The sequence below is a fragment of the Lonchura striata genome, chromosome 4 (genome assembly GCF_046129695.1).
Source record: "Lonchura striata isolate bLonStr1 chromosome 4, bLonStr1.mat, whole genome shotgun sequence".
NCBI lineage: Eukaryota > Metazoa > Chordata > Aves > Passeriformes > Estrildidae > Lonchura > Lonchura striata.
In genome coordinates, this window is record NC_134606.1 from 67197352 (window position 1) to 67220827 (window position 23476).

General features: G+C 57.1%; 3 protein-coding genes across 3 annotated transcripts; all 3 read left to right on the top strand.

The window, feature by feature from the left end:
* Positions 1 to 143: 143 nt before the first annotated feature.
* Positions 144 to 9310, top strand: LOC144246189 (serine/threonine-protein kinase pim-1-like). The gene is made up of 6 exons (XM_077782648.1): positions 144 to 153; positions 1612 to 1715; positions 1808 to 1858; positions 2159 to 2525; positions 2918 to 2987; positions 9223 to 9310. Exons 1-6 carry the CDS (start codon positions 144 to 146, stop codon positions 9308 to 9310), a joined length of 690 nt encoding a protein of 229 aa, XP_077638774.1.
* A 641-nt stretch (positions 9311 to 9951) lies between these two features.
* On the top strand, positions 9952 to 13193 carry LOC144246190 (serine/threonine-protein kinase pim-1-like). Its single transcript, XM_077782649.1, has 6 exons — positions 9952 to 9961; positions 11420 to 11523; positions 11616 to 11666; positions 11964 to 12330; positions 12723 to 12802; positions 12936 to 13193. Exons 1-6 carry the CDS (start codon positions 9952 to 9954, stop codon positions 13191 to 13193), a joined length of 870 nt encoding a protein of 289 aa, XP_077638775.1.
* Positions 13194 to 18958: 5765 nt separating this feature from the next.
* Positions 18959 to 23224, top strand: LOC144246191 (serine/threonine-protein kinase pim-1-like). Its single transcript, XM_077782650.1, has 6 exons — positions 18959 to 18968; positions 21243 to 21346; positions 21439 to 21489; positions 21790 to 22156; positions 22549 to 22725; positions 23047 to 23224. The coding sequence occupies exons 1-6, from the start codon at positions 18959 to 18961 to the stop codon at positions 23148 to 23150; spliced, it is 813 nt and encodes a 270-aa protein (XP_077638776.1). The 3' UTR covers positions 23151 to 23224.
* The last annotated feature ends 252 nt before the right edge of the window (positions 23225 to 23476 follow it).

The window sequence follows — 23476 nt, forward strand, 5'->3', positions numbered from 1 at the left end:
TGGCGTGAGGCAGGGCTGTGATGTCCCAGGGCTGTGCTGGCCGCAGCACTGTGACATCGCTGTGACATCACTGCGCTGTGGCTGTGTGAGACGGGCCAGCGCCCGCAGCTGCCAGTGCAGTCGCGACGGGACGTGCCGGAGCCATGGGTGACGGTGACGTCCTGGTGACCGTGCTTCTCCTGCTGCTGGCCGCCGTGGCTGTCTGGTGGGCCTTTGGCCACCGGCAACCGCGGGGCCGGCGGACACGGAGAGGGAAGTGGAGGAAGCGCCCCAGGGTCCAGCCCAGAGGCTCACCGAGGAAGCGAGGAGCCCCTGCGGCTCCCAGGTTCCCCAGGCCTCGGGCGACTCCTGGCAAGCGGCCACGTGCTCCCGCCAGCCCCCTGGGCAGCCCCTGCAGCTGCGGCCCCTGCCTGGCAGAGGCCCGGGAGCTGCAGGAACTGATGCTGCACCTCGGGGATGGCAACGGGACACCTGAGCCGCTCTACTCTGGGATGTGGCAGGAGTTGTGGAATGAACTGGAGGAGCTGCAGAACCAAGGCCACCTGCCCTGCTGTGGCTTAGCCAGCTCCTCCAGAAGCCTCCATCCCGTCCACAGGCTGCTCCCAGCAAGTTTCTCCATCCCTGGGAGAGCCTCAAGGCCTGCAAGGATGGCACAGCAGGGGAGAGACATCACCATTCATGCAGGAAGCTCAGGCTGTCAGAGACCCTGCATCCAGCCAGGGGCCTCTGCTATCTCTGACAGCCTGCATCCCTTGCAGAGGCTCAGTGAGACCTGTCAGCCTACAGAAGGAGCAGAGCCCGTGGACAGGTCTCCCAGCTCCCTTGGACTCTGGGACTTCAACAACACAGGCGCCATCCTGACCCTTGACGTGGCAAGGGAAAGCGCAGAAGTCCAACTGGGAGCCCAGACCGGTGCAGGGGAGCCTGCTCAGGAGCAGCTGCTGGGGCAGCAAGCGTCCTGGAGCCAGCAGTGGGCATCCCACAGCGGCCAGGACAGCCAGGATGCTCTTCTGGTTCTGCCCGCCAGCAACAGCCCCAGCCTGGTGGTGGAGACGGGCCTCCAGACAGCACGGAGGTTCCTCCATCTGCAGGAAGCTGCCCCAAGACAGCCCTCGAGTGCAGCCAAGGCCTTTCTAGTAGCAGGTGAGATCTCCCGAGGAGCTGCCTGCGGCTCCCCCGGGGCTCTGGAGGGGCGCGGCCAGGCCAGGCCAGGGCCCCTGCGAGCAGCCTAGCCGCCGGCTGTTTCCAGTGCCTCCGACGGCACGGCTTGAAAAAGCCCTGTCTGCCTTGCAGCCGCTCCTGGCATCCCCCTGTGCCAAGGCTCGGGCTGCAGCCCCGGCCGTCGTCAGGAGCAGAGCCCAGCCCACGCCGCCGGGGACAGCGACGGTGCCGCCCTGCCCCGCTGCCCCGGGGCTGCCGCAGCCGCCTGTGCGCGCTGCCCCGGCCCGGCTCTGCCGCTCGCCAGCCCGGCGGCTGCAGGGCGGTGGCCGCTGCCCGGCGCGCAGCAGGAAGCAGGTGAGAGCGCGGCGGCCGCGGGGGCCCGGCCCGCTTCACTCGCGGGCACTTGCGGGGGGTTCTGGGCGCAAGGCTGATGGCTTCTCTCGGCCGCAGGGCAACAGAGGCAGCGGCAGGAGCTGTACCTGTGGGGCCCGCAGCTGGGCAGCGGCGGCTTCAGCACCGTCTACTCGGGCATCCGCCTCTCGGACGGGAGCCCGGTGAGTGGCCGCCACGGCCGGGCGGGGCAGGAGGGGCAGCGGCGGGGAGCGGCAGGGCTGGAGCTCAGCCCTCCTCTCTCCGTGGCTCGCAGGTGGCCATCAAACGCGTGGCCCGGGAGAGCGTCCTGCAGTGGGACGAGCTGGTGAGTGAACGGGGCCAGCGGGACAGAGCGGGGCGTGGCGGGCAGGGAGAATCCCGGGGCGGGCTCAGCGTGCGGAGCCGCAGCCCCGCGGGCCTGGGCACACCGGAGAGCGGAGCTGGGGCCGGGCAGCGGCACCCCCGAGCATCCCCCGGGCGGGAGGAAGCGCAAGCGCCTGGGAGGCTGCGCCAGGGGGCACTGGGGCATCCCGGGCAGGGCGCAGCGCAGCCCCAGGGCTGCTGCAGCAGCAGCAGCAGCAGCAGCAGCAGGCTGCTGCAGGCACTGACTTTCTCCTGCTCACAGCCCGACGGCACCCGCGTGCCCTTGGAGGTGGTGCTCATGGAGAAGGTGGGCTCTGGCTGCCAGAATATCATCCAGCTCCTCGATTGGTTTGAGCTGCCGGACAGCTTTGTGCTAGTGCTGGAGCGTCCGGAGGCATCGCAGGATCTCCTGCAGTTCCTGCAGGAGCAGGGCTGCCTGTGCGAGGAGCAGGCGCGCTGGCTTTTCTGCCAGGTGCTGGAGGCAGTGCGGCACTGCACCGCCTGCGGCGTCCTGCACTGGGACATCAAGCCAGAGAACCTCCTGGTGAACCCGGAGAGCGGCCACCTGAAGCTCATTGACTTCGGCTGCGGCACCTTCCTCCAGGAGCGGGCCTTCACGGGCTTTGCCGGTGAGCCCATGGCCTGGGCCCTGCTCCCGGTGCCAGGCACCGCACGGCCCCGTTCCCTCCTGGGCTGCGGGCTGCGTCCTTCAGCCGGCCGCCTTTAGGCACGGGGCGGATGCCGAGCCCCAGGAGCCGGCTGCCGGCCCTGCCGACAGAGGGGGGGCAAAAGCGGCTCCCGGCCCCTGGGCTCAGCGGGCCCACGAGGGCCTGGGCTGCTCCGCTGGCCTTCTTGGCCTTGCGGAATGGTTTCGTGCCTTTGGCCAGCTGGCTGGGGGACGCGGGGTGGCCTCGGGGGGAAGCTGTGGCCACGGCTGCAGCCCCTGCCTCGGCCAGGAGGCCGGCGCCAGGCTCTGGAAGGCAGCAGCCTGCGCCTGGCCAGCGCCGCCTGTCTCCCCTAGGAACGCGCGTGTACAGCCCGCCCGAGTGGATCTGGCTCGGCTGCTACCACGGCCACGCGGCCACCATCTGGTCCCTGGGCGTGCTGCTGTACGTCATGGTCTGCGGGAGCCTCCCCTTCCAGGATGAGCCTGACATCGTGCTGGGCAAGCTCGTCTTCCGGCAGCAGCTCTCTCCAGGTGGGTGTCCGGCCTCAAGCCGGCGGGCTTTGGCAGCTGGCGGCGCACAGCTCGGCGCGGCCCTCACCAGCTCCGCGGGACGTGGATCTGCCCTCCAGGGCCGGCCGCAGGAGGGGCCCGTGCCGACGGGGTCAGCGCGGCACGGGCGGCCGGAGGAGGAGGCCGTGTCCCGCCGTGCCGCTCTCCCGCGTGGGGCAGAGCCGGTCGGGAGCCCGGCACGGCCCAGAGCCCGGCACAACATGGCCCGGGCCCCGCGGGCGACGGGGGCAGCTGGGCAGGAGACTCTGCCGGTGACCGGCGCTTTCTGCCTTCTCTCCCCAGAGCTCCAGCACCTGATCCGATGGTGTTTGGCCAAGCACCCTGCGGACAGGCCGGAGCTGGAGGAGATCTCATGCCACCCTTGGGTGCGGGGCCGGCATTTTTGATGCCTTGCCGGAGCCTCTGCAGCACCAACTTAGCGAGTCCCACGCAGGACTGAGAACCCGAAAAATAAAACAGCAAACCCATTGCGGTGTGTCAAGGGGCTGGTTCTTTTCAGCAACTTCAGCTAAAGAAACGTCTTGGGCAAGGGGGGAATCAGAGTGCTGCCTTCAGCCTTTGTCAAGCTTTCCATGCCTGCCCTCCCGGCTGGTGTTTTGTATCTTCAAGCTCAGGCCGTAGTGGGGGCAGGAGGGGCTTTGCCCAGCCAAGAAATGCAGCAGTGGAACAACAGCTACCCTTGCAAAGTGGCAGGGCTTCTTGGTGTCTCTTGAAGCGACACACAGGTCCATGTGTGAATTCCAAGGGTTATTTGGCTTCAGGGACAGAGACGTTCCTCTCTTAGCAGAACTCTGAGGAGAGCCAGAAGCTACAAAATATCATTTCAGGTTGAGCCCTGCTGAGCTCTTTTTTTTTCTTCCTATGAAATGGGATGCAGGGCTAGGTGCTTGACCAGCTTGGTCTGCACCATCCTAAGTCATGTGCATGGAGCCCACAGGAAATGTTGAGATGCCAGAGTCATTCCCACAGTGCTGGTCTCATTTTACCCCCCAAAAATATCTTCTGCTGCCTTAAAAACAACCGATGGTAATGGAAAGTGCAGTAACCAGTCACAGGAAAGCACCCAGCTGCCTGCCTGTGGACGGTGCCATCTACTAAATCTGTGCCACCTTCAGAAAATAGTGTGGCTGCCTCTGCGAGGCAACAGCGCATTCTCCTGCTCTCATTCCCACTGTCAGAGCAAAACTGGAATCAAGCAATCCCATTCCATCACAACCACCCTTACGCTGAAAGGGTGGAGCCCTGATCTCAGGAATGCCATTTGTGGCAGAGGTTTTCCGGGAGTGAAAGCATCCTCCCTTCCCAGAGGTATTGCAAGTTCCCCCTCTCCCCACTCCTTTCCATCCATAAATTGAACACTGACAATCCAGAAATGTTATACACCACAACCCTGGGATGTATTTTTTTCTTTAGGTAGATCTAAAGCAAGCTGGAAGTTGTTCAGCATTTTCTGCCCTCTTCAAGTGAGCATTTGTAACTTTTCTTCCTACAATAATCCAACCAAACTGCTTGGTTACTCCTTTTCCTAGATTGCAAGGCAATGTGTGTATTCTCTCTGCCACCTGTTGGAGGTGTAGCAGTTATCTTCTGTTCATTGGGCAGTTTTCTTTATCTCTTCTACAAACCAATACTCCCTCTGGGGAGAAATCTGCTGGTAATGGGCCATGGAGTGGCCCTGCATGGCTGATAAAATTATATCATCCCACTGGGAGATGTTCTGCCCAGGGGGAGGAACCAAGTATTCCTAACTGGGTATAATCAGAGATTTTGGGACACCAGGGCAGCCTTTCTCCCAACTGGATTCCCGGAGGTGCAGCTTTCTTCGCCACTGGATTCCCAGAGGAAGACCAGGCCCATCTATACCACTACTGGGCCTTCAGAAGAAAACTCCACCTTTCTACAGGATCCCTGCTCCAGCAGAAGCACAGCTGGAACTGCAGGAGCACTGCAGCCACCATTTAATGGGATGCAGCCACCACCCTGACCCACAGGGTGTCAGGTCTTATTCTGACTCTCTCACTCGTTTCTTTTTGTTGAGCTTTGTCCTATTACATTTGTATTTTTGAGTTTTCCTAGTAAAGAACTGTTATGGTTTGACACTGGCACAATGCCAATGCTCCCATGAAAATGTGATCCCTCCCTTGAATGCTGTGAAGTGGAATTTAGAGCAGAGCAAAACAGGCCTAAGCTTAATAACAGAAATAAAACTTTATTAAGCTACTACTACAAAAGAAAAGAGAAAGGAAAAAAAGGAAAGAAAAAATACACAAAGATGAAATTAAAACTTTGCAAAGCATTCCTCTTCCTACCACCCAACTCTAACAAACTACAGTGAGACACAATCTAGACCCCACTCAGGTTTTTACCTTCTAAACGATCGATACTCAGCCCCTTCGAGGGAGGCAGGAGCCTCTCTTGTGGCACAGACTCTTGAAGAAAATACAGATCTACATCTTGTGTTTCTATGTCACACATGGCACCGCCCGGAGAAAAGTTTGCTATAGTGACCTTCTCTTTTCTATGCACAGTGCTCTCACCACCAATGCATGGATGGACAGACTGCTTTTAGGATATTTCCTTTCAAGGATGCCCTGCCAAGAGGGGAGAAAAAAAACAGTTCAGTTTCTCATTTTTTGGGACCACAGTCCCCCCTATTTTCCCATTTCCCCTAGAGCTGAGGGTTTAAAAACAGAGATCTTCTTCTCTTCTCTTTCCTTTAAAGACAGGGGGCGCCACCACAAACCCTCTAACTTTTTTCTCTGTTCACTTCTGTGTCTTCCCAGCTGAAGGAGGTCTCTTGACTCACTGGCATTTTCTCAAAATACAGTCTCTCTTAAAAGAAGATTAGTTCAGTTTGTGGCTAACACGGAAAAGTCCAGTCAAAAGCCACTCCTTGTCCCCCTCCCATCTAGAATTTCTCCTTCTAACATCCCAGGGTCTAAGGTGTCTCTCTTCCTCTCTTTCAAACCGAGGAGGGGAAGGAAAAATTCACAAAGCTTTCATTTCTCAAGAAAGGGTTAAAAGTTCAAACTCCGCACGGATGGCTCGATGCCCAGACTCCGGCAACTCCCACGCACAGGGCACCTTGCAGCTCCCCCCGCTCCTCTTTCCTCACGGTGGAATTGCTGACAAAACTGCCGATGTCTCTTTCTCTCTCTCTCTCAGGAGAGAAACTCTGGGGGGGGGAACGGAGACATCTTAGATTTCTTCCACCCTTCCATCTGCAGGGGCCAGCCCGGTTCCAGTCCCTCCACCCTTCGGCCTTACCTCCGTCAGGCCATGGCCTTTCCCCTCCCCACCCAGCCACGGGCCGGGCAGGGGAGGCTGCACTACACACTAACCGGAACTAAAGAGAGCGAGTTCCCCTGGGAATTCTGCTTTTAACCCCTCTGTGTTCTCAGAGGCGTGTCCACCTTCAATTGGTTAATATCTAAATTGATCTCTTCCTTCCGGAAAAAATTCTCTTTCTGTGTCAAACCACGACACTCTACCCTTTGCTTCAGAGAACACTGATTACAAAAAAAGAAACAAAAAATCACTATCAAAATTACATTTAACACATTCTATATGAAACAGCAACTTATACTAAATTTCTACCCTAATTTATTTCAAAATTTAACACATGCTTTGCTTTTATTCTTCTTTGATTTCATCTTACAGCTTTTATGTTATCACTAGCTTATCTTGTCTTATTTGATTTTATTTTATTTTTCCCGGTCAGGGAACCAAAAATGTCATGGTTTGACACTGGCACAATGCCAGTGCTCCCATGAAAATGTGATCCCTCCCTTGAATGCTGTGAAGTGGAATTTAGAGCAGAGCAAAACAGGCCTAAGCTTAATAAGAGAAAAAAAAAAAACTTTATTAGGCTACTACTACAAAAGAAAAGAGAAAGGAAAAAAAGGAAAGAAAAAATACACAAAGATCAAATTGAAACCTTGCAAAGCATTCATCTTCCTACCACCTAACTCTAACAAACTACAGTGAGACACAATCTAGACCCCACTCAGGTTTTTACCTTCTAAACAATCGATACTCAGCCCTTCGAGGGAGGCAGGAGTCTCTTGTGGCACAGACTCTTGAAGAAAATACAGCTCTACATCTTGTGTTTCTATGTGTTTCTTGAGTATCTTGTGTTTCTCTGCGGAGGGACGGAGACATCTTAGGTTTCTTCCACCCTTCCATCTGCAGGGGCCAGCCCGGTTTCAGTCCCTCCACCCTTCGGCCTCACCTCCATCAGGCCATGGGCCTTCCCCTCCCCACCCAGCCACGGGCCAGGCGGGGGAGGCTGCACTGCACGCTGACCGGAACTAAAGAGAGCGAGTTCCCCTGGGAATTCTGCTTTTAACCCCTCTATATTCCCAGAGGTGTGTCCACCTTCAATTGGTTAATATCTAAATTGACCTCGTCCTTCCGGAAAAAATTCTCTTTCCGTATCAAACTAGGACAAGAACTGTTATTCCCATATCTTCACCCGAGAGCCTTTTAATTTTAAAATTATAATGATTTGGAGGGAAGGGGTTTACATTTTCCGTTTCAGGGGAGGCTTCTGCCTTCTTTAGCAGACACCTGTCTTTTCAAACCAAGACACTGCTCCAAGTAGTTGTTGCTGGAAGATTTTGCTGTGCTTCCCCATTATTAACCCAGTTTAAATTTAACCCAAGTGAAATAAGTACTATTTTGCAAATATTGAAACGTCTATATTTGAAGTTCTCAACATACTACAGAGAATGGATAGGTGATTTTCAAACTCTAACGGTGATATTGACCACAGAATATCAATAAATAGGAACTATCAGACAAAAGTTTATCTAATACACACCCTCAAAAAGCCTCAATTTTCTTTTTCTTTTCTATTCTGAAGAAACAAATTTACCAGCAATGCCATGCATCCAACAAAGTGACCCAGGCAGGCTGATGATCCTTCAGATTCCAGTTTTCAAGGGTGACTCTAGTTGGACACTGCTTGGAGCACTGCTCACACAGTGCTCATGTTAGGATGAAGTTCACAGAATAAAGTGTTTTATTAATTTGCCTTGAAGGGGCAATTTCTTCCATAAAACTTCCAAGATTTCTTCGGGAACAGAAGGGATCACGCTGTGCTGTGCAAGGCTACCATGATTTAAGAGTCCAGATTACCTTGGCATATTTAAATAACCTTGTCATTAACAGCAAAGGAGCGGTGCAATTTCCAAGGCTGCGTAAGAAAAGGATGTGTGTAGATCCAGCTCTGAAACAAAGCCCAGCTACAAGGTACTTTTGTTTGCTAGGTTTGCAGAGAGCCTTTTTCTCCTGCCCAGACCATCCTCTCCAGGATAACTGCAACAAAACCAAAACTCAGCCAAACCTGCCAGGCAGACAAATGCATTCAGCTGCTTCTACAAAACATCAGCTTACACTTTTATACTTTAAAAACTAACAGTATAAATATACATGCAAGATTTCTTAAAAAGTGGCTATATCCAATAATTTAAAAAAAGCTTAAACATAATGCCAAGCTTGTCACCAGCTGCATAGGTCATACTATCAATCCTCTTTATTTCATTCTCCTTTGAAAACAAAATTCCAAAGAGCTCTTGAAATTAATTTTTAAGAGCGCCTTTTGTATCCTTTATTCACTCTTAAAGATAACCATGGAACAAGTAACAAAATAGCTGAAGGAAAATTAGCAGTGTTTTATTTGTCCTGAACCTAAGAATTTAGAACCTTACATTTTTACAAACATGATTTTATACAAAGTATAGGCAATGAAGTTTTCCATCCCCACTAAAGAAATGGATTTGGCCTGAACCACGGCTGCAGCACCCCCAAGGCTGTAACTGCTCTGCCAGGGGTTCTTCCATGGTCATGGCTCTCAGGTGCTCCAGCACGACCCCAGGCACAGGCACTGATGTTTCGAGGGCTACCTGCTGAGCATGGCCTAATCCACAGCCACAGAGGCTTCAGGTTTATCCCTGGGCCACAATCCCTTCTTGGGCATGGAAACAACCATGGCCACAGGTACTCTGAGAGATTCCTGCTCTGCCATGGGCTTATTCCCAGCCGCGCATGTCTGCGGGTGTCCTGCTCCTGTCTGGGCTCATCCACAGGTCACAGATCCCTCGACTGGAGCTCACACCACTGGAGTTCCAGCAGCACAGAAACAGCAGCGATGTCCTGGCCTGGTCTCATGGATGATGGGAAGGAAAAGCAGGTTCTATTTCAGGGTTTTAAGTGGAGTTTTGATCCTGTCCCTCACAGAATACACCTGGAACAGGTGTCCAGCTGTGTGACACACAGAAAGGGTGTGCTGGGTGAAGAATGGGCAGATGTACTGGCTTTCAGTGGGATAGGATCCATTTTCTTCCCAGGGAGCGGCAAAGAGCTGGGTTTGGATTCAGCATGGGAATATGGTGGATAGCACACAGATGTCTTGGATGTTGCTGAGTGGGGCTTGCCCTCCTCAAGGACTTTGCAGTGTCACATTGGACAACCCATGTCCCGTGCTCTGCCAGCAAGGAGGTGAGACCATCAACATTCCCCTCCTCATCCCTGTGTCCTACATAAAGAAGAATCTTCCACCCGCTCTGCTCCAGAGAGCTGGCAAGTGCCCCTGGGGAGCCCCCTCATCCCTCCTGGGGCACTGCGGAGGGCGGGGCCGAGGCAGGGCTGTGACTGCACAAAGGGGCAGAGCGCTGCCGTGAGGCAGGGCTGTGATGTCCCAGGGCTGTGCTGGCCGCAGCACTGTGACATCGCTGTGACATCACTGCGCTGTGGCTGTGTGAGACGGGCCAGCGCCTGCAGCTGCCAGTGCAGTTGCGACGGGACGTGCCGGAGCCATGGGTGACGGTGACGTCCTGCTGACCGTGCTTCTCCTGCTGCTGGCCGCCGTGGCTGTCTGGTGGGCCTTTGGCCACCGGCAACCGCGGGGCCGGCGGACACGGAGAGGGAAGTGGAGGAAGCGCCCCAGGGTCCAGCCCAGAGGCTCACGGAGGAAGCGAGGAGCCCCTGCGGCTCCCAGGTTCCCCAGGCCTCGGGCGACTCCTGGCAAGTGGCCACGTGCTCCCGCCAGCCCCCTGGGCAGCCCCTGCAGCTGCGGCCCCTGCCTGGCAGAGGCCCGGGAGCTGCAGGAACTGATGCTGCACCTCGGGGATGGCAACGGGACACGTGAGCCGCTCTATTCTGGGATGTGGCAGGCATTGTGGAAAGAACTGGAGGAGCTGCAGAACCAAGGCCACCTGCCCTGCTGTGGCTTAGCCAGCTCCTCCAGAAGCCTCCATCCCGTCCACAGGCTGCTCCCAGCAAGTTTCTCCATCCCTGGGAGAGCCTCAAGGCCTGCAAGGACGGCACAGCAGGGGAGAGACATCTCCATTCATGCAGGAAGCTCAGGCTGTCAGAGACCCTGCATCCAGCCAGGGGCCTCTGCTATCTCTGACAGCCTCCATCCCTTGCAGAGGCTCAGTGAGACCTGTCAGCCTGCGGAAAGAGCAGAGCCCGTGGACAGGTCTCCCAGCTCCCTTGGACTCTGGGACTTCAACAACACAGGCAACATCCTGACCCTTGACGTGGCAAGGGAAGGCCCAGAAGTCCAACTGGGAGCCCAGACCGATGCAGGGGAGCCCGCTCAGGAGCAGCTGGCGGGGCAGCAAGCATCCTGGAGCCAGCAGTGGGCATCCCACAGCAACCAGGACAGCCAGGACGCTCTTCTGGTTCTGCCCGCCAGCAACAGCCCCAGCCTGGTGGTGGAGACGGGCCTCCAGACAGCACGGAGGTTCCTCCATCTGCAGGAAGCTGCCCCAAGACAGCCCTCGAGTGCCGCCAAGGCCTTTCTAGTAGCAGGTGAGATCTCCCGAGGAGCTGCCTGCGGCTCCCCCGGGGCTCTGGAGGGGCGCGGCCAGGCCAGGCCAGGGCCCCTGCGAGCAGCCTAGTCGCCGGCTGTTTCCAGTGCCTCCGACGGCACGGCTCGAAAAAGCCCTGTCTGCCTTGCAGCCGCTCCTGGGATCCCCCTGTGCCAAGGCTCGGGCTGCAGCCCCGGCCGTCGTCAGGAGCAGAGCCCAGCCCACGCCGCCGGGGACAGCGACGGTGCCGCCCTGCCCCGCTGCCCCGGGGCTGCCGCAGCCGCCTGTGCGCGCTGCCCCGGCCCGGCTCTGCCGCTCGCCAGCCCGGCGGCTGCAGGGCGGTGGCCGCTGCCCGGCGCGCAGCAGGAAGCAGGTGAGAGCGCGGCGGCCGCGGGGGCCCGGCCCGCTTCACTCGCGGGCACTTGCGGGGGGTTCTGGGCGCCAGGCTGATGGCTTCTCTCGGCCGCAGGGCAACAGAGGCAGCGGCAGGAGCTGTACCTGTGGGGCCCGCAGCTGGGCAGCGGCGGCTTCAGCACCGTCTACTCGGGCATCCGCCTCTCGGACGGGAGCCCGGTGAGTGGCCGCCACGGCCGGGCGGGGCAGGAGGGGCAGCGGCGGGGAGCGGCAGGGCTGGAGCTCAGCCCTCCTCTCTCCGTGGCTCGCAGGTGGCCATCAAACGCGTGGCCCGGGAGAGCGTCCTGCAGTGGGACGAGCTGGTGAGTGAACGGGGCCAGCGGGACAGAGCGGGGCGTGGCGGGCAGGGAGAATCCCGGGGCGGGCTCAGCGTGCGGAGCCGCAGCCCCGCGGGCCTGGGCACACCGGAGAGCGGAGCTGGGGCCGGGCAGCGGCACCCCCGAGCATCCCCCGGGCGGGAGGAAGCGCAAGCGCCTGGGAGGCTGCGCCAGAGGGCACTGGGGCATCCCGGGCAGGGCGCAGCGCAGCCCCAGGGCTGCTGCAGCAGCAGCAGCAGCAGCAGCAGGCTGCTGCAGGCACTGACTTTCTCCTGCTCACAGCCCGACGGCACCCGCGTGCCCTTGGAGGTGGTGCTCATGGAGAAGGTGGGCTCTGGCTGCCAGAATATCATCCAGCTCCTTGATTGGTTTGAGCTGCCGGACAGCTTTGTGCTAGTGCTGGAGCGTCCGGAGGCATCGCAGGATCTCCTGCAGCTCCTGCAGGAGCAGGGCTGCCTGTGCGAGCAGCAGGCGCGCTGGCTTTTCTGCCAGGTGCTGGAGGCCGTGCGGCACTGCACCGCCTGCGGCGTCCTGCACCGGGACATCAAGCCAGAGAACCTCCTGGTGAACCCGGAGAGCGGCCACCTGAAGCTCATTGACTTCGGCTGCGGCACCTTCCTCCAGGAGCGGGCCTTCACGGGCTTTGCCGGTGAGCCTATGGCCTGGGCCCTGCTCCCGGTGCCAGGCACCGCACGGCCCCGTTCCCTCCTGGGCTGCGGGCTGCGTCCTTCAGCCGGCCGCCTTTAGGAACGGGGCGGATGCCGAGCCCCAGGAGCTGGCTGCTGGCCCTGCCGACAGAGGGGGGACAAAAGCGGCTCCCGGCCCCTGGGCTCAGCGGGCCCACGAGGGCCTGGGCTGCTCCGCTGGCCTTCTTGGCCTTGCGCAATGGTTTCGTGCCTTTGGCCAGCTGGCTGGGGGACGCGGGGTGGCCTCGGGGGGAAGCTGTGGCCACGGCTGCAGCCCCTGTCTCGGCCAGGAGGCCGGCGCCAGGCTCTGGAAGGCAGCAGCCTGCGCCCGGCCAGCGCCGCCTGTCTCCCCTAGGAACGCGCGTGTACAGCCCGCCCGAGTGGATCTGGCTCGGCTGCTACCACGGCCACGCGGCCACCATCTGGTCCCTGGGCGTGCTGCTGTACGTCATGGTCTGCGGGAGCCTCCCCTTCCAGGCTGAGCCTGACATCGTGCTGGGCAAGCTCGTCTTCCGGCAGCAGCTCTCTCCAGGTGGGTGTCCGGCCTCAAGCCGGCGGGCTTTGGCAGCTGGCGGCGCGCAGCTCGGCGCGGCCCTCACCAGCTCCGCGGGACGTGGATCTGCCCTCCAGGGCCGGCCGCAGGAGGGGCCCGTGCCGACGGGGTCAGCGCGGCACGGGCGGCCGGAGGAGGCGGCCGTGTCCCGCCGTGCCGCTCTCCCGCGTGGGGCAGAGCCGGTCGGGAGCCCAGCACGGCCCAGAGCCCGGCACAACATGGCCCGGGCCCCGCGGGCGACGGGGGCAGCTGGGCAGGAGACTCTGCCGGTGACCGGCGCTTTCTGCCTTCTCCCCCAGAGCTCCAGCACCTGATCCGATGGTGTTTGGCCAAGCACCCTGCGGACAGGCCGGAGCTGGAGGAGATCTCATGCCACCCTTGGGTGCGGGGCCGGCGCTTTTGATGCCTTGCCGGAGCCTCTGCAGCACCAACTTAGCGAGTCCCACGCAGGACTGAGAACCCAAAAAATAAAACAGCAAACCCATTGCGGTGTGTCAAGGGGCTGGTTCTTTTCAGCAACTTCAGCTAAAGAAACGTCTTGGGCAAGGGGGGAATCAGAGTGCTGCCTTCAGCCTTTGTCAAGCTTTCCATGCCTGCCCTCCCGGCTGGTTCTTTATATCTTCAAGCTCAGGCTGTAGTGCGGGTAGGAGGGGCTTTGTCCAGCCAAGAAATGCAGCAGTGGAACAACAGCTGCCCTTGCAAAGTGGCAGGGCTTCTTGGTGTCTCTTGAAGCGACACACAGGTCCATGTGTGAATTCCAAGGGTTATTTGGTTTCAGGGACAGAGACGTTCCTCTCTTACCAGAACTCTGAGGAGAGCCAGAAGCTACAAAATATCATTTCAGGTTGAGCCCTGCTGAACTCTTTTTCTTTCTTCCTATGAAATGGGAGGCAGGGCTAGGCACTTGACCAGCTTGGTCTGCACCATCCTAAGTCATGTGCATGGAGCCCACAGGAAATGTTGAGATGCCAGAGTCATTCCCACAGTGCTGGTCTCATTTTAGCCCCCAAAAATATCTTCTGCTGCCTTAAAAACAACCGATGGTAATGGAAAGCGCAGTAACCAGTCACAGGAAAGCTCCCAGCTGCCTGCCTGTGGCAGGTGCCATCTACTAAACCTGTGCCACCTTCAGAAAATAGTGTGGCTGCCTCTGCGAGGCAACAGCGCATTCTCCTGCTCTCATTCCCACTGTCAGAGCAAAACTGGAACCAAGCAATCCCATTCCATCACGACCACCCTTACGCTGAAAAGGTGGAGCCCTGATCTCAGGAATGCCATTTGTGGCAGAGGTTTTCCGGGAGCGAAAGCATCCTCCCTTCCCAGAGGTATTGCAAGTTCCCCCTCTCCCCACTCCATTCCATCCATAAATTGAACACTAACAATCCAGAAATGTTATACACCACAACCCTGGGATGTATTTTTTTTCTTTAGGTAGATCTAAAGCAAGCTGGAAGTTGTTCAGCATCTTCTGCCCTCTTCAAGTGAGCATTTGTAACTTTTCTTCCTACAATAATCCAACCAAACTGCTTGGTTACTCCTTGTCCTAGATTGCAAGGCAATGTGTGTATTCTCTCTGCCACCTGTTGGAGGTGTGGCAGTTATCTTCTGTTCATTGGGCAGTTTTCTTTATCTCTTCTACAAACCAATACTCCCTCTGGGGAGAAATCTGCTGGTAATGGGCCATGGAGTGGCCCTGCATGGCTGATAAAATTACATAATCCCACTGGGAGATCTTCTGCCCAGGGGGAGGAACCAAGTATTCCTAACTGGGTATAATCAGAGATTTTGGGACACCAGGGCAGCCTTTCTCCCAACTGGATTCCCGGAGGTGCAGCTTTCTTCGCCACTGGATTCCCAGAGGAAGACCAGGCCCATCTATACCACTACTGGGCCTTCAGAAGAAAACTCCACCTTTCTACAGGATCCCTGCTCCAGCAGAAGCACAGCTGGAACTGCAGGAGCACTGCAGCCACCATTTAATGGGATGCAGCCACCACCCTGACCCACAGGGTGTCAGGTCTTATTCTGACTCTCTCACTCGTTTCTTTTTGTTGAGCTTTGTCCTATTACATTTGTATTTTTGAGTTTTCCTAGTAAAGAACTGTTATGGTTTGACACTGGCACAATGCCAATGCTCCCATGAAAATGTGATCCCTCCCTTGAATGCTGTGAAGTGGAATTTAGAGCAGAGCAAAACAGGCCTAAGCTTAATAACAGAAAAAAAAAACTTTATTAAGCTACTACTACAAAAGAAAAGAGAAAGGAAAAAAAGGAAAGAAAAAATACACAAAGATCAAATGAAAACCTTGCAAAGCATTCCTCTTCCTACCACCCAACTCTAACAAACTACAGTGAGACACAATCTAGACCCCAATCAGGTTTTTACCTTCTAAACGATCGATACTCAGCCCCTTCGAGGGAGGCAGGGGCCTCTCTTGTGGCACAGACTCTTGAAGAAAATACAGATCTACATCTTGTGTTTCTATGTCACACATGGCACCGCCCGGAGAAAAGTTTGCTATAGTGACCTTCTCTTTTCTATGCACAGTGCTCTCACCACCAATGCATGGATGGACAGACTGCTTTTAGGATATTTCCTTTCAAGGATGCCCTGCCAAGAGGGAAGAAAAACAACAGTTCAGTTTTTCATTTTTTGGGACCACAGTCCCCCCTATTTTCCCATTTCCCCTAGAGCTGAGGGTTTAAAAACAGAGATCTTCTTCTCTTCTCTTTCCTTTAAAGACAGGGGGCGCCACCACAAACCCTCTAACTTTTTTCTCTGTTCACTTCTGTGTCTTCCCAGCTGAAGCAGGTCTCTTGACTCACTGGCATTTTCTCAAAATACAGTCTTTCTTAAAAGAGAAGATTAGTTCAGTTTGTGGCTAACATGGAAAAGTCCAGTCAAAAGCCACTCCTTGTCCGCCTCCCATCTAGAATTTCTCCTTCCAACATCCCAGGGTCCAAGGTGTCCTCTTCCTCTCTTTCAAACCGAGGAGGGGAAGGAAAAATTCACAAAGCTTTCATTTCTCAAGAAAGGGTTAAAAGTTCAAACTCCGCACGGATGGCTCGATGCCCAGACTCCGGCAACTCCCACGCACTGGGCACCTTGCAGCTCCCCCCGCTCCTCCTTCCTCACGGTGGAATTGCTGACAAAACTGCCGATGTCTCTTTCTCTCTCTCTCTCGGGAGAGAAACTCTGGGCGGCGGGGGACAGAGACATCTTAGATTTCTTCCACCCTTCCATCTGCAGGGGCCAGCCCGGTTCCAGTCCCTCCACCCTTCGGCCTTACCTCCGTCAGGCCATGGGCCTTCCCCTCCCCACCCAGCCACGGGCCGGGCGGGGGAGGCTGCACTGCACGCTGACCGGAACTAAAGAGAGCGAGTTCCCCTGGGAATTCTGCTTTTAACCCCTCTGTGTTCTCAGAGGCGTGTCCACCTTCAATTGGTTAATATCTAAATTGAGCTCTTCCTTCTGGAAAAAATTCTCTTTCCGTGTCAAACTATGACACTCTACCCTTTGCTTCAGAGAACACTGATTACAAAAAAAGAAAAAAAAAAAATCAGTATCAAAATTACATTTAACACATTCTATATGAAACAGCAACTCATACTAAATTTCTACCCTAATTTATTTCAAAATTTAACACATGCTTTGCTTTTATTCTTCTTTGATTTCATCTTACAGCTTTTATGTTATCACTAGCTTATCTTGTCTTATATGATTTTATTTTATTTTTCCCGGTCAGGGAACCAAAAATGTCATGGTTTGACACTGGCACAATGCCAGTGCTCCCATGAAAATGTGATCCCTCCCTTGAATGCTATGAAGTGGAATTTAGAACAGTGCAAAACAGGCCTAAGCTTAATAAGAGAAAAAAAACTTTATTAAGCTACTACTACAAAAGAAAAGAGAAAGGAAAAAAGGGAAAGAAAAAATACACAAAGATCAAATGAAAACCTTGCAAAGCATTCATCTTCCTACCACCCAACTCTAACAAACTACAGTGAGACACAATCTAGACCCCAATCAGGTTTTTACCTTCTAAACAATCGATACTCAGCCCTTCGAGGGAGGCAGGAGTCTCTTGTGGCACAGACTCTTGAAGAAAATACAGCTCTACATCTTGTGTTTCTATGTGTTTCTTGTGTATCTTGTGTTTCTCTGGGGGGGGCGGGGGGGGACGGAGACATCTTAGATTTCTTCCACCCTTCCATCTGCAGGGGCCAGCCCAGTTTCAGTCCCTCCACCCTTTGGCCTTACCTCCGTCAGGCCATGGGCCTTCCCCTCCCCACCCAGCCACGGGCCGGGCGGGGGAGGCTGCACTGCACGCTGACCGGAACTAAAGAGAGCGAGTTCCCCTGGGAATTCTGCTTTTAACCCCTCTATATTCCCAGAGGTGTGTCCACCTTCAATTGGTTAATATCTAAATTGACCTCTTCCTTCCGGAAAAAATTCTCTTTCCGTATGAAACTACGACAAGAACTGTTATTCCCATATTTTCACCCGAGAGCCTTTTAATTTTAAAATTATAATGATTTGGAGGGAAGGGGTTTACATTTTCCGTTTCAGGGGAGGCTTCTGCCTTCTTTAGCAGACACCTGTCTTTTCAAACCCAGACACTGCTCCAAGTAGTTGTTGCTGGTAGATTTTGCTGTGCTTCCCCATTATTAACCCAATTTAAATTTAAGCCAAGTGAAATAAGTACTATTTTGCAAATATTGAAACGTCTATATTTGAAGTTCTCAACATACTACAGAGATTGGATAGGTGATTTTCAAACTCTAACGGTGATATTGACCACAGAATATCAATAAATAGGAACTATCAGACAAAAGTTTATCTAATACACACCCTCAAAAAGCCTCAATTTTCTTTTTCTTTTCTATTCTGGAAGAAACAAATTTACCAGCAATGCCATGCATCCAACAAAGTGACCCAGGCAGGCTGATGATCCTTCAGATTCCAGTTTTCAAGGGTGACTCTAGTTGGACACTGCTTGGAGCACTGCTCACACAGTGCTCATGTTAGGATGAAGTTCACAGAATAAAGTGTTTTATTAATTTGCCTTGAAGGGGCAATTTCTTCCATAAAACTTCCAAGATTTCTCCGGGAACAGAAGGGATCACGCTGTGCTGTGCAAGGCTACCATGATTTAAGAGTCCAGATTACCTTGGCATATTTAAATAACCTTGTCATTAACAGCAAAGGAGCGGTGCAATTTCCAAGGCTGCGTAAGAAAAGGATGTGTGTAGATCCAGCTCTGAAACAAAGCCCAGCTACAAGGTACTTTTGTTTGCTAGGTTTGCAGAGAGCCTTTTTCTCCTGCCCAGACCATCCTCTCCAGGATAACTGCAACAAAACCAAAACACACACTCACCAACACAACTCAGCCAAACCTGCCAGGAAGACCAATGCATTCAGCTGCTTCTACAAAACATCAGCTTACACTTTTCTACTTTAAAAACTAACAGTATATTTACATGCAAGATTTCTTAAAAAGTGGCTATATCCAATAATTTAAAAAAAGCTTAAACATAATACCAAGCTTGTCACCAGCTGCATAGGTCATACTATCAATCCTCTTTATTTCATTCTCCTTTGAAAACAAAATTCCAAGGAGCTCTTGAAATTCATTTTTAAGAGCGCCTTTTGTATCCTTTATTCACTCTTAAAGATAACCATGGAACAAGTAACGAAATAGCTGAAGGAAAATTAGCAGTGTTTTATTTGTCCTGAACCTAAGAATTTAGAACCTTACATTTTTACAAACATGATTTTATACAAAGTATAGGCAATGAAGTTTTCCATCCCCACTAAAGAAAAGGATGTGGCCTGAACCACGGCTGCAGCACCCCCAAGGCTGTAACTGCTCTGCCAAAGGTTCTTCCATGGTCATGGCTCTCAGGTGCTCCAGCACGACCCCAGGCACAGGCACTGATGTTTCGAGGGCTACCTGCTGAGCATGGCCTAATCCACAGCCACAGAGGCTTCAGGTTTATCCCTGGGCCACAATCCCTTCTTGGCCATGGAAACAACCATGGCCACAGGTACTCTGAGAGATTCCTGCTCTGCCATGGGCTTATTCCCAGCCACGGATGCCTGCTCCTGTCTGGGCTCATCCACAGGTCACAGATCCCTCGACTGGAGCTCACACCACTGGAGTTCCAGCAGCACAGAAACAGCAGCGATGTCCTGGCCTGGTCTCATGGATGATGGGAAGGAAAAGCAGGTTCTATTTCAGGGTTTTAAGTGGAGTTTTGATCCTGTCCCTCACAGAATACACCTGGAGCAGGTGTCCAGCTGTGTGACACACAGAAAGGGTGTGCTGGGTGAAGAATGGGCAGATGTACTGGCTTCAGTAGGATAGGATCCATTTTCTTCCCAGGGAGCGGCAAAGAGCTGGGTTTGGATTCAGGACGGGAATGTGGTGGATAGCACACAGATGTCTTGGATGTTGCTGAGCGGGGCTTGCCCTCCTCAAGGACTTTGCAGTGTCACATTGGACAATCCATGTCCCGTGCTCTGCCAGCAAAGAGGTGAGACCATCAACATTCCCCTCCTCATCCCTGTGTCCTACGTAAAGAAGAATCTTCCACCCGCTCTGCTCCAGAGAGCTGGCAAGTGCCCCTAGGGAGCCCCCTCATCCCTCCTGGGGCACTGCGGAGGGCGGGGCCGAGGCAGGGCTGTGACTGCACAAAGGGGCAGAGCGCTGGCGTGAGGCAGGGCTGTGATGTCCCAGGGCTGTGCTGGCCGCAGCACTGTGACATCGCTGTGACATCACTGCGCTGTGGCTGTGTGAGACGGGCCAGCGCCCGCAGCTGCCAGTGCAGTCGCGACGGGACGTGCCGGAGCCATGGGTGACGGTGACGTCCTGGTGACCGTGCTTCTCCTGCTGCTGGCCGCCGTGGCTGTCTGGTGGGCCTTTGGCCACCGGCAACCGCGGGGCCGGCGGACACGGAGAGGGAAGTGGAGGAAGCGCCCCAGGGTCCAGCCCAGAGGCTCACCGAGGAAGCGAGGAGCCCCTGCGGCTCCCAGGTTCCCCAGGCCTCGGGCGACTCCTGGCAAGCGGCCACGTGCTCCCGCCAGCCCCCTGGGCAGCCCCTGCAGCTGCGGCCCCTGCCTGGCAGAGGCCCGGGAGCTGCAGGAACTGATGCTGCACCTCGGGGATGGCAACGGGACACCTGAGCCGCTCTACTCTGGGATGTGGCAGGAGTTGTGGAATGAACTGGAGGAGCTGCAGAACCAAGGCCACCTGCCCTGCTGTGGCTTAGCCAGCTCCTCCAGAAGCCTCCATCCCGTCCACAGGCTGCTCCCAGCAAGTTTCTCCATCCCTGGGAGAGCCTCAAGGCCTGCAAGGATGGCACAGCAGGGGAGAGACATCACCATTCATGCAGGAAGCTCAGGCTGTCAGAGACCCTGCATCCAGCCAGGGGCCTCTGCTATCTCTGACAGCCTGCATCCCTTGCAGAGGCTCAGTGAGACCTGTCAGCCTACAGAAGGAGCAGAGCCCGTGGACAGGTCTCCCAGCTCCCTTGGACTCTGGGACTTCAACAACACAGGCGCCATCCTGACCCTTGACGTGGCAAGGGAAAGCGCAGAAGTCCAACTGGGAGCCCAGACCGGTGCAGGGGAGCCTGCTCAGGAGCAGCTGCTGGGGCAGCAAGCGTCCTGGAGCCAGCAGTGGGCATCCCACAGCGGCCAGGACAGCCAGGATGCTCTTCTGGTTCTGCCCGCCAGCAACAGCCCCAGCCTGGTGGTGGAGACGGGCCTCCAGACAGCACGGAGGTTCCTCCATCTGCAGGAAGCTGCCCCAAGACAGCCCTCGAGTGCAGCCAAGGCCTTTCTAGTAGCAGGTGAGATCTCCCGAGGAGCTGCCTGCGGCTCCCCCGGGGCTCTGGAGGGGCGCGGCCAGGCCAGGCCAGGGCCCCTGCGAGCAGCCTAGCCGCCGGCTGTTTCCAGTGCCTCCGACGGCACGGCTTGAAAAAGCCCTGTCTGCCTTGCAGCCGCTCCTGGCATCCCCCTGTGCCAAGGCTCGGGCTGCAGCCCCGGCCGTCGTCAGGAGCAGAGCCCAGCCCACGCCGCCGGGGACAGCGACGGTGCCGCCCTGCCCCGCTGCCCCGGGGCTGCCGCAGCCGCCTGTGCGCGCTGCCCCGGCCCGGCTCTGCCGCTCGCCAGCCCGGCGGCTGCAGGGCGGTGGCCGCTGCCCGGTGCGCAGCAGGAAGCAGGTGAGAGCGCGGCGGCCGCGGGGGCCCGGCCCGCTTCACTCGCGGGCACTTGCGGGGGGTTCTGGGCGCAAGGCTGATGGCTTCTCTCGGCCGCAGGGCAACAGAGGCAGCGGCAGGAGCTGTACCTGTGGGGCCCGCAGCTGGGCAGCGGCGGCTTCAGCACCGTCTACTCGGGCATCCGCCTCTCGGACGGGAGCCCGGTGAGTGGCCGCCACGGCCGGGCGGGGCAGGAGGGGCAGCGGCGGGGAGCGGCAGGGCTGGAGCTCAGCCCTCCTCTCTCCGTGGCTCGCAGGTGGCCATCAAACGCGTGGCCCGGGAGAGCGTCCTGCAGTGGGACGAGCTGGTGAGTGAACGGGGCCAGCGGGACAGAGCGGGGCGTGGCGGGCAGGGAGAATCCCGGGGCGGGCTCAGCGTGCGGAGCCGCAGCCCCGCGGGCCTGGGCACACCGGAGAGCGGAGCTGGGGCCGGGCAGCGGCACCCCCGAGCATCCCCCGGGCGGGAGGAAGCGCAAGCGCCTGGGAGGCTGCGCCAGGGGGCACTGGGGCATCCCGGGCAGGGCGCAGCGCAGCCCCAGGGCTGCTGCAGCAGCAGCAGCAGCAGCAGCAGCAGGCTGCTGCAGGCACTGACTTTCTCCTGCTCACAGCCCGACGGCACCCGCGTGCCCTTGGAGGTGGTGCTCATGGAGAAGGTGGGCTCTGGCTGCCAGAATATCATCCAGCTCCTCGATTGGTTTGAGCTGCCGGACAGCTTTGTGCTAGTGCTGGAGCGTCCGGAGGCATCGCAGGATCTCCTGCAGTTCCTGCAGGAGCAGGGCTGCCTGTGCGAGGAGCAGGCGCGCTGGCTTTTCTGCCAGGTGCTGGAGGCAGTGCGGCACTGCACCGCCTGCGGCGTCCTGCACCGGGACATCAAGCCAGAGAACCTCCTGGTGAACCCGGAGAGCGGCCACCTGAAGCTCATTGACTTCGGCTGCGGCACCTTCCTCCAGGAGCGGGCCTTCACGGGCTTTGCCGGTGAGCCCATGGCCTGGGCCCTGCTCCCGGTGCCAGGCACCGCACGGCCCCGTTCCCTCCTGGGCTGCGGGCTGCGTCCTTCAGCCGGCCGCCTTTAGGCACGGGGCGGATGCCGAGCCCCAGGAGCCGGCTGCCGGCCCTGCCGACAGAGGGGGGGCAAAAGCGGCTCCCGGCCCCTGGGCTCAGCGGGCCCACGAGGGCCTGGGCTGCTCCGCTGGCCTTCTTGGCCTTGCGGAATGGTTTCGTGCCTTTGGCCAGCTGGCTGGGGGACGCGGGGTGGCCTCGGGGGGAATCTGTGGCCACGGCTGCAGCCCCTGCCTCGGCCAGGAGGCCGGCGCCAGGCTCTGGAAGGCAGCAGCCTGCGCCTGGCCAGCGCCGCCTGTCTCCCCTAGGAACGCGCGTGTACAGCCCGCCCGAGTGGATCTGGCTCGGCTGCTACCACGGCCACGCGGCCACCATCTGGTCCCTGGGCGTGCTGCTGTACGTCATGGTCTGCGGGAGCCTCCCCTTCCAGGATGAGCCTGACATCGTGCTGGGCAAGCTCGTCTTCCGGCAGCAGCTCTCTCCAGGTGGGTGTCCGGCCTCAAGCCGGCGGGCTTTGGCAGCTGGCGGCGCACAGCTCGGCGCGGCCCTCACCAGCTCCGCGGGACGTGGATCTGCCCTCCAGGGCCGGCCGCAGGAGGGGCCCGTGCCGACGGGGTCAGCGCGGCACGGGCGGCCGGAGGAGGAGGCCGTGTCCCGCCGTGCCGCTCTCCCGCGTGGGGCAGAGCCGGTCGGGAGCCCGGCACGGCCCAGAGCCCGGCACAACATGGCCCGGGCCCCGCGGGCGACGGGGGCAGCTGGGCAGGAGACTCTGCCGGTGACCGGCGCTTTCTGCCTTCTCTCCCCAGAGCTCCAGCACCTGATCCGATGGTGTTTGGCCAAGCACCCTGCGGACAGGCCGGAGCTGGAGGAGATCTCATGCCACCCTTGGGTGCGGGGCCGGCATTTTTGATGCCTTGCCGGAGCCTCTGCAGCACCAACTTAGCGAGTCCCACGCAGGACTGAGAACCCGAAAAATAAAACAGCAAACCCATTGCGGTGTGTCAAGGGGCTGGTTCTTTTCAGCAACTTCAGCTAAAGAAACGTCTTGGGCAAGGGGGGAATCAGAGTGCTGCCTTCAGCCTTTGTCAAGCTTTCCATGCCTGCCCTCCCGGCTGGTGTTTTGTATCTTCAAGCTCAGGCCGTAGTGGGGGCAGGAGGGGCTTTGCCCAGCCAAGAAATGCAGCAGTGGAACAACAGCTACCCTTGCAAAGTGGCAGGGCTTCTTGGTGTCTCTTG

Bases quoted from the DNA above. Each gene is read 5' to 3' on its own strand.
- LOC144246189 (XM_077782648.1), top strand. The intron at 1,716-1,807 runs GTGAGTGGCCGC...CGTGGCTCGCAG, and splicing joins GCCTCTCGGACGGGAGCCCG to GTGGCCATCAAACGCGTGGC. The intron at 1,859-2,158 runs GTGAGTGAACGG...TCCTGCTCACAG, and splicing joins TCCTGCAGTGGGACGAGCTG to CCCGACGGCACCCGCGTGCC.
- LOC144246190 (XM_077782649.1), top strand. The intron at 11,524-11,615 runs GTGAGTGGCCGC...CGTGGCTCGCAG, and splicing joins GCCTCTCGGACGGGAGCCCG to GTGGCCATCAAACGCGTGGC. The intron at 12,803-12,935 runs GTGCTGCTGTAC...GGGCTTTGGCAG, and splicing joins CCACCATCTGGTCCCTGGGC to CTGGCGGCGCGCAGCTCGGC.
- LOC144246191 (XM_077782650.1), top strand. The intron at 21,347-21,438 runs GTGAGTGGCCGC...CGTGGCTCGCAG, and splicing joins GCCTCTCGGACGGGAGCCCG to GTGGCCATCAAACGCGTGGC. The intron at 22,157-22,548 runs GTGAGCCCATGG...TGTCTCCCCTAG, and splicing joins GGCCTTCACGGGCTTTGCCG to GAACGCGCGTGTACAGCCCG.